This window comes from Sminthopsis crassicaudata, chromosome 5, assembly GCF_048593235.1.
Source record: "Sminthopsis crassicaudata isolate SCR6 chromosome 5, ASM4859323v1, whole genome shotgun sequence".
In the NCBI taxonomy this organism is placed as follows: Eukaryota; Metazoa; Chordata; class Mammalia; order Dasyuromorphia; family Dasyuridae; genus Sminthopsis; species Sminthopsis crassicaudata.
In genome coordinates, this window is record NC_133621.1 from 310913849 (window position 1) to 310926636 (window position 12788).

General features: G+C 45.6%; 1 protein-coding gene across 2 annotated transcripts in view; it reads right to left on the bottom strand.

Annotated features, from left to right (window-relative positions):
- The window catches only part of TBC1D22A (TBC1 domain family member 22A), a 280355-nt gene that overhangs the window by 218317 nt on the left and 49250 nt on the right, over positions 1-12788 (bottom strand). For both annotated transcript variants that reach the window (XM_074272072.1, XM_074272071.1), the window contains one exon: positions 1399-1469. In XM_074272072.1, the coding sequence (XP_074128173.1) occupies positions 1399-1469 (71 nt within the window). The remainder of the gene's footprint in view (positions 1-1398; positions 1470-12788) is intronic.

Consider the following 12788-nt stretch of genomic DNA (forward strand, 5'->3'; position numbering starts at 1 on the left):
CAGCCAGTGAAAACCAGAGCTGGGAGGCCCCATGTGGTACACCTCCTTTCCCAGAGCCCCCTTTGTCGGCTTCTGCAGGGGCTCCACCAGACAGAAAACCAACCTCCTCCTCGCCCGCACGCTCTTCCTTCCTCCGAAGGCACAAGCCCCCATCTTCCCAACAACCCTGGTGCAGCAGGGGTCAGCCTTCGAAGGCGGCTGCGCCTAGAGGGGGCGCAGCTGACAGAGACAGAATTGGAAGAGATAATTAACGAATGGCACTACCCAGGAGCACCACATTTTCAATAAATTTCAAAATGGTGTCCTAAAGGTATTTCAATCAGAACTTGGTGAAATGTAATCTGAGAGCCGCATGACTGAGCGGCCAGGCCACAGCGCCAGGGCCACAAAAACCCGCCACATGAGAGTGGGGAGGATTCTCTGATGAACTCGCCCTCTTCCCCCTACCTAGCTCCAAAGCCCCAAATGAAAAAGAAGGCGCCCGCAGGGGCCGAGCTGTAATTGAAAGAGAATCCTTTATCAATAGATTGTCACTGTTAAGAGCTGCACTGGCCGGAGATCAGAAGGCCTGGGCTCCCCGTTTGCTAAGACTCATTAGCAAAGGGGACTCTTCAACGCTGGGCAGCAGAGTCCACCTGAAGCAACCACTTGGCATTCACTGGCGGGCCTGCACCTACCCCTGAAGATCAGGTTTGGTGGGGTGAGCTCAGAGCTGTAAATGCAGGGTGCCACTGAACCCCTTCAGAGAGCCGGGGGGCCCAACTCAACTTTCCACAGCCCTGACAATGCAGACACTGGCCGAGCTCCGGCCGGCAGAGGCCCTCCTCGTCTTAGGGCGGCCAAAGTCCCTCTCTTCTGTCAAGGCTCATCCCTGCAAAGCCTACACGCTCCTCCAAGCCAATGGGCTTCTCTCCTTCTCTGGTCCTCCTGATCACTCTGCCTCCATTCCCCAGCCCCCTACTCCCTCACACCGCCCTTGAAGAATACCACCTGACTTGGGTACAAACTGGATTTGCCCCAGGAGTCTGCAAAGGGGCATTTTTCATCTCCATGCCCCTGAAGCCTGGCACAGGGCCCACCCAATAACACAGTAAACAATTAAAAAAACCTGCCGGTCGAGTTAAAATGAATTAACCATCTGCAATCTCACGGCCAAGTCCTTTGGAATCTTTCTGTAACTGCTTAGAACATAAAATTTAGAGAAATAAAATCAGAAAAGACAAACACATGGGCATCATGAATTCTTAATAATCCCCATTTTCTGACAGTCTTATCAAACTGGGCTTGGAATCAAGCACAGAAAGGAAGCTGCTGCCTTTGCTGAAGGCCTGAGATAGGGGGACCAAACTCCAGGTGACCTCGGTCTGGGTCTCCTGCCGGCCTGAAAGGGAGACTTACCGAAAGCAGTTTCCAGGTTATTGGACGGACTTGCTTGGGAATTCCAGACCAACTCAATTTTCTTAATTCCTCTGTGAAAACAAAAGGGTTGGGGGAAGAGGAGAGAGAAAGAGAGAGAGAAAAAAGATTACTCAAGAACTTTTCCTGGGGTGGCAAATATCCCATAAAATGATCAGAATGCAGCTGCTCCCATAATTAAACTCTGAAAGGGCACAGATTACAATATTTGCAGATGCTGATATTTTTAGTCATTGACTGTGCAAAAACAAGTCACTTGACACTCTATTCGGTTATCACCACTAAGTAGGCTGATTTGGATTCCAAGTGGAAAGAGAAAAACCTATGGTTCTCCTGGGAAAAACTTGCTGAAAATCCGAGCTTTCCAAGAAGTTGGGAAAGGGACGCCTCCCATGGAGGCTGCTGGACATCTGCCATCAGTACTGGTGCCATGCAGGGGGCTCTGTTCTGATAACGGGGCACCGGAGGGCCTTCTCTCCATCCAGGGACACAAAACAAGAACTAAATAACTGGAATAGGCTCTTCTTTCTTGGTTCTGCCTGTTCAACCTGTAGATGCTGCTCGTGACCCTTCTGATGCCCCCTCATTTCAAAAGCCTCACAATTTCTCCAGGGACTTCATACATTCCCAATCAAGTCATAAAATGGCAAAGCTGCAATGAGCCTTGGAAATCATCTGGGCTAACCTGGTCATTTTCCACAGAAAGAAACTGAGGTACAGTGAAGAAGGAGGCCTTGGCCGGTCCCCAACCCAATGAGCCATGGGGCTGGGGTCCAACATCCCTCAAGATATCCTTTGCTTGCTGAGCTCCTCCCCCCAGCCCCCATCTCCTCTCTCTTTGACCTCTGGGCACAAGCACGTCAAGAAGAAGAGCATCCAATCTGTTGGTCCCAAGCAGGCACAAGAGAGAAGGAAGTTAAATTACAAAGACTGACTTCAAGGTGGATCAAATTTAATCCACAGAGTTTCCAACGCAGATATGTGAATAAATTTGTAAGAGAGCCGCAAATTAAATAAAACACCAAGAGATCGGTTTGAGAATTAAGTGTCAAATGGGTTTGACTCAGGAACCATAGAGGCATTCTAGGAAATAATATTGCCAACGCAATCTAATCCCAAATCATAGGCTTCAAGACAGACGAAGCCGAGAATCTCCGGAATACTCATGAGATGAGAGTGCATGTAAGTAATTTGGGGGAAATATCATAAAGGCGGTGGCACGTGCCCATAACAACGCGGAGGTGATGGGGAATTAGAGGCGACTAACTCGGTTACCTCCAGTGACTGAGGGCAGGAGGAAGCCAAGTAATGAAAGTTTCCACAGCCCAAAAATCCCCTCTGAGCAGCAGCTCGAATATTCTCTCACCCTGAAAATTTTCTGCAGATATGCTAACAATAAACAAAAGCAAGCAGTTCTCTTAATGAAGAAGAGGGAAAAAAAAGGTTTGTATGCTACTTTAAAAAGGAGAAAAGAGGGAATTTTTATTATGGAAAGCTGCCCCGATGATACTAGCATTAAAATTTTATATCTAGAAATTAACATGTATAGTTCATGCTACAATGAACACAAGTACATTATAATTAACACACTGAACAATATTAAACCATAAAACAAGCTAAAGTATAAAATGAGGCCGGCACTCTACTTTCTCAGAGATGAGCTTCCAAGAGCCGGCGGCGGGCTTTGGCCTTTAATGGCTGCCCTCCAGAGTAGTGACTAAAGACCCCCTGGGTCCCCAGAACAAACACAGCCCTGCCAGGGCCACCACCTGAGCCAAGCCCTGGGGGGCCCACCTGAACAAGATGCCAGCCAATAAACCCCGACTAAGCACCTTCACAAAGGAAGGCTAGAGTTGGGGCCGCCCCTCAAGGAGTCCCCAGTCTCGTGAGGCAGATTACCTGCAGAGACTCTGTACAGAGCAGCCCCAGAGGGAAGACCCAAGGATTAAGGGGAAGGGAAGGGCTTTCGGAAGGTCACCGGGCTGGGGAGGAGGGAGAATGCTCTCCCAGGCAGGAGGGCTGTGCCCATGGAAGCAGCCTTGTACTTCTTGGAGGCCAGAGGCCTCAGGTTCAAACCTCAGCTGAGGAGCACCAGGGTCTTTTATAATTCTGTGGGGTGACCTGGGGCTGGCAAAACAAGCCCTCCAGCTCAAGGTGACCCGGATGGCCATGGGCCAGGGCTTTGGAAGGGAAGCTGTGGGGACCAAATGACCATGATGTAACAGAAGAGGGCTGCCCGGTCATGGTGGGGCTAGGGCTAGAGAGGGAAGCAAATGTCAGAAAACATTAGCAGTCCTCTCTGGGAGAACCTCTGGGAGACCTCCTCACACGGAACCTGACGAGCATAAAAGGCCCCAGATCCCAGACCTAAGACTAGCACGGACCTAGAAAGCCACTTCCTCTGGGAGCCAATGGCAACCAAACCGAGAGCAGGGATGTTGCCATCTTGTACCAGGCAGCTTCCAGACGACAGAAATATGGGCATCAAAGCAAAGACATATACAGTCTGTGGTCCTCTGGGAGGGGGCCACCCAACCAGGAGCCCCTAGGCAAGGTGCAGCCTCAGGTCTGGAGCCATGTCACTGGCTCCAAGCCGCCCCAACAGGAAATGCATGCTGTTCTCTGGTGACTCCCTTCACGGTGCCCCCCATGCCCTGCCACAGGACGGCCCAATGGAAGAAGCCTGGACCTAGTGTCAGAGACATGAGCCCAGGGCTCAGCTGCTCCCCCTCCTTCCCCCTCTAAATCTTTATTTAGATGATCAGATGACCCTGCAGGTATTTCAGCTCTCACTTCCTCATTACCACTAATCCTTTGCCTGGATCCTAACCTCACCCTAGATCTCTGCCCAAGGACCAGAGAGGAATAGAGGCTCCTTAACTGCTGGCCTCTCTTTGGGCCACCATTCATGTTCCCTAGATCATCTCTTTTCTGGAATTCAAACAAAATCCAGCCGTGGGTAAAAAAAATTTTTTTTTAAGCTCAAAGAACAGAACAAATAAACCAAATAAAAGCCTTGTTTAACTCCAAGCACCTTCAGCGATGCCCAGGATTACTGGCGGCCCTGACCTGCCCTGGTTCTCCAGCTGCTATCGTGTGCCTCCTCCACGAGAGAGAGAGAGATCCCGGGCTCGAGCTCTCCTCCTATGGTTCATATCATCCCAACGCTTAAATATGCAGTAATGAGAGCGACAATTTCCACACACAATAAGAAAAGGCTCGTTTCATCATAAGCAGCAGCCAACGGCCAAAGAATTCATTCCACTTTCATTGGTGAACAAATATTCCCCATTCCCACTGCAAATGAAGCAATTATTTTTTCCTTTAAGTTTTTAGACATCCAGGGTTAGGTTCCTTTGCAAACAGCTGAGAGCTAATGATTAATACCAGGAATAAAAGAAATGATTAAAGAGAAGGCCTTAGTAATATAATCACCAAAATGTGAAGTCTTGACATCTAATCTTTTTCAAATTACGAAGTCTAAGTAAAATAAGCATCAAATAATTGGGTGACGGCACCAGCAATAACTTGCAGTTTACAGCCAGGGTTGGAAATAGCAAATCCTCAATAGTTCCCCGAGGACGTTATGAAAATCAGAAGCCTAATGCTTGAGCACCAATAATATAACATTTCCCAATCACGCTTTCCGTCGCCTTCCGTTTTCTGCCAAAATGTTCATGGAAAAAAAAACACACACACACACAGAATAAACTCCCCTCGTTAACGTTACCTGAACGGCCTCTATAGAGGAAAAGCCTTTTGGAGAATGGCGGAAGCATCGGCCTACAAGAAGGGAGGGACCTGGGAAATCATGGCTTCCAATCTCCATCTTTTAAAAAAGGGAATGAGAGCCCCAGCTCAGGGTCAGAGCACCTCATGAGCTTCAGCAATCCTTCTCCATAACTGAAGAGCGCTACATTAAGTCTCTGACATCTTAGGCTATCAGGAGAGCTACCTGACATCCAGCTGACCCTGAGCTCCCCTATCTGAGGCAGAAGAACCAGCTCTTCCCCCTCATGTTGTCAAGGGGTGAGTGAGGCCTGGGGGAGGGGCACTTGGAAGGCTCCCACCCCTTGCCCATAGATCTCCCTGCTAGTTCCATCAAAACCAATGAGAGAAAGAACTAATCCAAACCACTGTATGCTGAACACCTGCTAGTGCCAGACATTTTATAAGGTCTGCACTATGGAGAAGGTTGGATCTGAGCAAAGCCTTAAAGCATGTAAGGGAGAATAAAGGTCCCCTCCACCCCAAAGGACCCCACACAGCTCTTCCTGAGCAACAAGAACCTGGAAACAAAGGAGATGTTCACCAACTGGGGAACAAGAGTGGTCCACAAACATGTTAGAATATTATGGGGCTCTTTTTGTAGTGGCAAGGAACTGGAAACTGAGTGGATGCCCATCAGTTAGAGAATGGCTGAATAAGTGATGGTACATGAATGTTATGGAATATTATTGTTCTATAAGAAACGATCAGCAGGATGGCTTTAGCGAGGCCTGGAGAGACTTACAGGAACTGATGCTAAGTGAAGTGAATAAAACCAGATCATCATTGTACACAGCAACAACAAGATTACACGATGATCAATTCTACAATGAGATCATTCAGGCCAGGTCCTCTACACTTGGGATGGAGAAAACCAAAAGAGAGAGGCTGTGGGGACTGAATGTGGATCACAACATAACATCTCCACTCTTTTTGTTGTCTGCTTGCATTGTGTTTTCTCTCACTTTTTTTCCTTTTTGGCTGATTTTTCTTGTGCGGCATGATAATTGTGGAAATATGCATAGAAGAATTACACATGTTTACCATGTATTAGATTACTTGCCATCTAGGGGAGGGGTGGGGGGAAGGGAGAATAATTTGGAACACAAGGTTTTGTGGGGGTGAATATTGAAAATCATCTATATATGTGTTTTGAAAATAAAAAGTTTTATGCAGACTGCCATCTAGGGGAGGGGGTGGAGGGAAGGAGGGGAAAAACTCGGAACAGAAGGGAGTACAAGGGATAATGTTGTAAAAAAAAAAAAAAAAAATTACCTATGCATATGTACTGTCAAAAAAAGTTATAATTATAAAAATTAATAAAAAACAAAATAAAAAAATAAATTTTAAGGAACTTAAAAAAAAGAAAAGAAAAAGTTTTAATTTAAAAAAAAAAAAAAAAAGATTATTGGGCTGTAAGTTACAATCTGCAAGAACAAAACACACTAAAGTGAGGGAGACTCCTGAACTCAGGCAAAGGGAAGTATGTCAAACCAGACAAAGAACCTCGCACTGAGGATGATGAGAGAAGAGGCCCCCAGTTTCTTCAGAAGGGTGTGGGAGAATGACCATGTTTCATTCAGGAAGCTCACACACAGAGAAACCTAACCAGAACCCAGCCTCAGGTCCCAGCGAGGGGTGAAGCTCTTGGCAGAAACCCCCTAGGAGCCCTCAGCGTCCTCCCTTGGTGTACACAAGTGAAGCCTGTGCAGAAGCACCAGTGACCTTAGCACATGAGGTTGCTTGTTCTCTACGGCCCCCACAGAGCCCCATCAGCAAGGCCAGAGGGGGCCTGTCAGGGCCAAGGGCCAGGATCAGCAGTTGGACAGCTCCTGCCACTGAGATAAACAGAGAACCAGAGGACAGCCTGCAGAGCCTTGGCAGGCAACCCAGGGTGATCTATGTAAGGGCACCAGCAAGAATCTCCTGACAAGGGTTCGTGGGGAAGCTGTGATCTGCTGTGACAGCATGGTCACACTGGGAAAACCGTCGCTCTAGAGAAGCTCTCATGGAACTGGAAAGAAGCAGGCGGACATCCAGCCCAATGCCACACTGCTCGCTGCAGCACAAGGTCTAGTTCTTTAATGAGGTCCAGTTAGGGAAATTACAGCAGCAGCTGTTTTATGGTTCCATTCTGCTTACAAATGGAATTATTCAGTACATCCAGTGAACCAAACTGAGAGACGATTTGGACTCATGCGATCTAATTGGATGTAAAATATTAGATCTGAGTCTGAACCAGAAATTTGCTTGAAAGCGGTTTGTGCACAAAATTTATAATTATTATCAGCACTATTTTCTGACAAGACAAGAATAACGAACACTTAAAGAATACAACAAATGAAATTGCCTCTTTTACTCCAGGCTGGTTCCCGTTTAGTTAGTCTCAATTACCAGACAGTAATTCTTTCATCCAGGCAGAAACTGAACCAGGAAGAGATAATCAAGGTTAACGAGAAGTCCAGAAAGGTGCTACCCTCACAGGATCGATCATCAAGGGACCACTCGCATCTCAGGCAGAGTTAACACAGTCCTACAACACAGCTGGCTCCTGGACCCGAGAGCGAGGTTCATGAAGGTCCCGGGAGCCGAGGGCAACCCATGCTCCAGAAGGGGTTCTAGGGCAGAGTCAGCAAGCCTCAGGAACCTTCGCATAAATGAGCCAAGCACATGGGCCATGGAGATAGGAAGGCAGGCTAGAAATTCCATTTGTTACCCGGTAGGGGAAAAGCAGCCAACAATCAGCCAAACGGAAAAGATCATAATTCCATGTCCCTGTTGTTGGGCCCAGGGAGCCCACCTAGGGAAGGTCTGTCTGGTTTATCCCACCCCGTGCCCCAGCAGTCAGCATAATAAAGGAGCTATTATTAGACTGAGAGTTGGAAGAGACACCAGAGAACATTTCACAGATGAGGAAACTGAGGCACAAAAGGCTTAGTCATTAGCATAGCCAGGCTACACCCCCCAGATTTCCCAAGCTAAAGTCAAGGATAACATAGTGAACAAAAGATACTGAACAATCAAAGGGTATTCATTAAGCACCTATGTGTGCCAGGCTCAGCCTGAGGCCCATCAGGATCTTGTTTCATGTCTTTCTTATTACATGGTGAGCTCCCCGAGGACAGGCCCTGTCTCTTGTTTGTTTAGTGTGTCCTGGCTGATGAGTTCTATGATCCAGGGGGCTGGGAATGAAGAACTTTCAGAAGGTGGGGACAAAGGGGAGCTGGTGAAGCTGATGGAGTGAGGCAGACTGGAGTTGGGGGAGCCTTGCAGCAGGAATGTCAATGGGGAGGCAGAGGGAAGAATGGAGAACATGGTGATGGAGGGAGCCACAAAGTCTGGGTGCATAGAGGGGCTCTGAGGGGACAAGCGAAGCATTTCAACAACTGACTGGGCACACGGGGTGAGGGAAAGTAGAGAGTCCAGGACACATTTGAAACAAGGGCTCTCCCACTGAATGTCAGATGCTGACAAATTCTTTGACAAAATATAATACTCATCTTACAAATAAGGGGTATAGATGGATGGATTTTTTTTTTTTTAACATTTACAGCCAAAAGCAAGAATTAAATGTAATCTGGATAGACTAGAAGCTTTCCCAGTAATCCAAGAGTAAAGCAAGGGATGTCCATTCTCACTGCTCTTATGTGAGATCACCCCAGAAACACTAGCAATAGCAGTAGGATGAGAAGGAATGATGATGATGATGACAACGATGACAATAGGTTAACATTTATTTTGGTGCTTTAAAATTTGCTAAGCACTTTACAAAATGATATCTCCCTTAATCCTCACAACAACTTTATCAGGCAGCTGGTATTGTTATCCCCTTTTGTGGGAGGAATGAGGCTACAAAAATAAATTAAGTGCATGACCCAGTGTTACTTCACATTTGAAGTAGGACTTCAGATCTTCCTAACTCTTAAGTCCAGAACTCTACCCAATGAATCATCTGCTGCATGAAATAAGACAAATAATGGGAAAATTATTGATAAGATGAAGGTTTGCTTAAGAAATCTTAGAGAAACTGAGATAAGATTTTCAGAAAAGTTGCAGGCAACTAAACAAACCCAATAAAAATCAATGACATTTCCATAGAAAACCAATATCCAAGAGGCAATAATACAAAGGAAATTTTACTGAAAATAATTATATAATGCATAAAATATTTTAAAGTCAGTCTATGCAAACCCACTCATTACTGAATGTCTTCAATTATAAGGTGCTCCTTAAAATAAAGAACAATTTAAATAGCTGGAAGAACATTCAGTACTCATGACTGGGTCATGATAATATAATGAAAATGGTAATATTGCCAAAGTAAATTTTCATTTTTAACAGAACATCAATACAACTATCAAAATGGCACTTTACAAAACTTGACAAAATAAAAAAAAAATTGGAAACTCAAAATACCTAGAATATCAAGGGAAATAAGAAAAAAAAAGGTTTAAGTATAGAGAAAGAGCATCCCTTCCAAATCTCAAAGTAACAAGAGTAAAACTGTGTCCCTTTTTTTTTTTTTTTTTTTTTTTTTTTATTCATTTTTCCAAATTATCCCCTCCCTCCCTCCACTCCCTCCCCCAGATGACAGGTAATCCCATATATTTTACATGTGTTACAATATAACCTAGATACAATATATGTGTGTAAATACCATTTTCTTGTTGCACATTAAGTATTAGCTTCCGAAGTTATAAGTAACCTGGGTAGATAGACAGTAGTGCTAACAATTTACACTCACTTCCCAGTGTTCCTTCTCTGGGTGTAGTTATTTCTGTCCATCATTGATCAACTGGAAGTGAGTTGGATCTTCTTTATGTTGAAGATTTCCACTTCCATCAGAATATATCCTCATACAGTATTGTTGTTGAAGTGTATAGTGATCTTCTGGTTCTGCTGCTCATTTCACTCAGCATCAGTTGATTTAAGTTTCTCCAGGCCTCTCTGTATTCCTCCTGCTGGTCATTTCTTACAGAGCAATAATATTCCATAACCTTCATATACCACAATTTACCCAGCCATTCTCCAATTGATGGACATCCATTCATTTTCCAGTTTCTAGCTACAACAAAAAGAGCTGCCACAAACATTTTGGCACATACAGGTCCCTTTCCGCTCTTTAGTATTTCTTTGGGATATAATCCCAATAACAGCAATGCTGGGTCAAAGGGTATGCACAAAACTGTGTCCCTTTTAACCTATAAAAGAAGGGCGATTCGAGGTCTCAGGCCTTCTCCTGGGAAAAAGCATACCTTCCCAGACAAAGTTAAGTGGCTTCATTCAATTGGAGATATCGATCAAATTACCCTCCATTGATCTTTTGGGGGTGGCCTGGATCCCCTACAGGGAATTCCTAGACTCTGAGAAAAATTATTTTATTCAATTGGCGATCTCTGTCTGATGCTCTTTTACTGAGTAGCCCAGACAGCTCCCAATCCCAGACCAAGATGTATGCCTTGTCATGTCTTGTCAATCCATCTCTTGCCAAACTTCTAATGAGTTTTGCCCACTAAGAGGGCTCCTTCTTAGTGAACAATAAACTTTCTTTTTCTGGGTTCACGAATTCTTTACTGTTGGATCTGTGCACTGACCAGAGGGGATTCCCCATGCCAATTCCACTAGCACTGCATCATTTTTGGTTTTCTGACTGAAAATCCCCAAGAATCTGGATGAGGTTAAGCCTTTTCTTGTTGTTTTATTCTATAACCAGAATAATCCAAATTCCTGGGAAAACTTGGGATCGTTGGGGCTCCACACCTAGCAGAATTCTCTCAGGGACACCTGAATGGAGTTCCTGCATTCTCTAACAAGTCGCTTTAATCAAGGAACATTTTGTCACCTCTCCATCACTAGAAAAAGGTCTAGAGAAGGACAAGGCACTATGGATTTGGGGAACCTAAGGCTTGTGGCAAAATGGGACAAAACACCTCTGTTTCTAAGGATCCTTCCTTAGGCAGAAACAAATTCGACTTGAAAGATTTCAAACCTAAAAAGCTTAAATTAAAACAGCATTGCAGGATGCTGCTTAAACTTGCTGGAAGGAAAGCAAACTCCCTCTCTTCCTGTTCTTCTAGGATCTCTATGCAGTCCCTATCAGGAGGCTTCTGAATACCTTCCAGAACAGTACCTTAAGTCCAAGAGTATGTATCTCTTTAACTCTATCCCTCTCACCTAAAGCAGATCCTGAGACTCCCAGTCTTTTTTCTCCTCCTCAGGATGCTGATTTTAACTTCTGCCCCCTGGGAGAAGCAGCAGATTCTCAGGAAGAGACATTCAGAGCAGAGGTGCCTCTTTCAAAGTCAAATCCCTCTCAGATGGAAGAAAAACCTGGCCATTACTTTGAGGACCCCACCCAGCCTTTTGAGGGGTCCAAGGCCAACACCCTCCTTGATCTGTCATGGGGAGACGTTAATATTAAACAATCTCCCCCAGTACATGGAGGAAGCTGCAGAAGCCAGATTTGGTCCCTCAAATTTCTCTCTTAAAAACAGCTATTGGAGTCTTTAATGATAGGGACCAAGTTGCAGCCGAGGAGAAAGCCACAGAATTAAAGCGAGATTTGGAGAAAAGTCCCTACTTTTGGCTGCTGACATTGCTGGGAACAACAAAGATCCGTGTTTTAGGTGTCATGGAAGCTGCCCAAGGAGACTCCTCAGTCCTTGTCCTCAGCTCAAGCAGGAGGAGCAATAGAGGAGGGACTGCCTAGAGGGGACGAGCTGCTTCCCCCATTCCCTGTCCTCCAGCAGGAATTGGGGCTTAATCAAGCTGCCCCTCTCACCTCACCACGATGTGGACATCGGAACCCTGGCTATCCCTGGATATGGCTGGTAGGACCGTTATATTTCTCTTTGCTATGGGAGGGGCTTCTTCACTCTCACAGTACAGTAGGGTTCAGTATTGTAGGGTGGGCATCCTTAAGGCAGCCCACAGCTGGGACCTGATGCATTTTTTGCAAAGGGCCCCATTGCCAAATGTCGCCATCTCCCCCCTGGATGACACCCCACTTTTAATCTGCTCCTGAGATTTGTTTCCTCTAGGCTCCTTCAGTTTGGAGATCATGGGATGACTGAATGGGTCAGACGACACCCCTTAGATGCCACTGCTGCTGTCTTCCCTCCTGGCTTGAACCCCCAGTGAACTTAGAGACACCTCTACGACCCTTGTCAGCTTGAAGCCATTACAAGATGAGACATTCACCCTTTTATCCCAAATGAATCTTCGGGAACTGCCTAAGGGGGAAAATGATGAGGATAAACCTTAAAACTGTCCAATAATGGGGATGAACTCTGAAACTCTCCTCTGATAAAGACCCACTCTTCAGGGCAGTTAAGTGGTTTTATTGGGTTGGAAATCTTGACAGGGACCAGTTCCACCCTCCATTGAGCTGAAGATTAGCCCAGGACCATTCCCAGTAGCTCAAACTTAAGTGGTCTCATTCATTTAGAGGTCTCCATATTCCTACTGAGTGGCTAGAAATTCCAGGGTAAATATGCTCTTTTCAACTTGAAATCTCACCCTGGAGGCATTGACAACATTGAAGGATTCTCATTCAATTTTCAATGGAAGCCTAAGCCTCAGACCACTAATAAAAGTCAATTCTG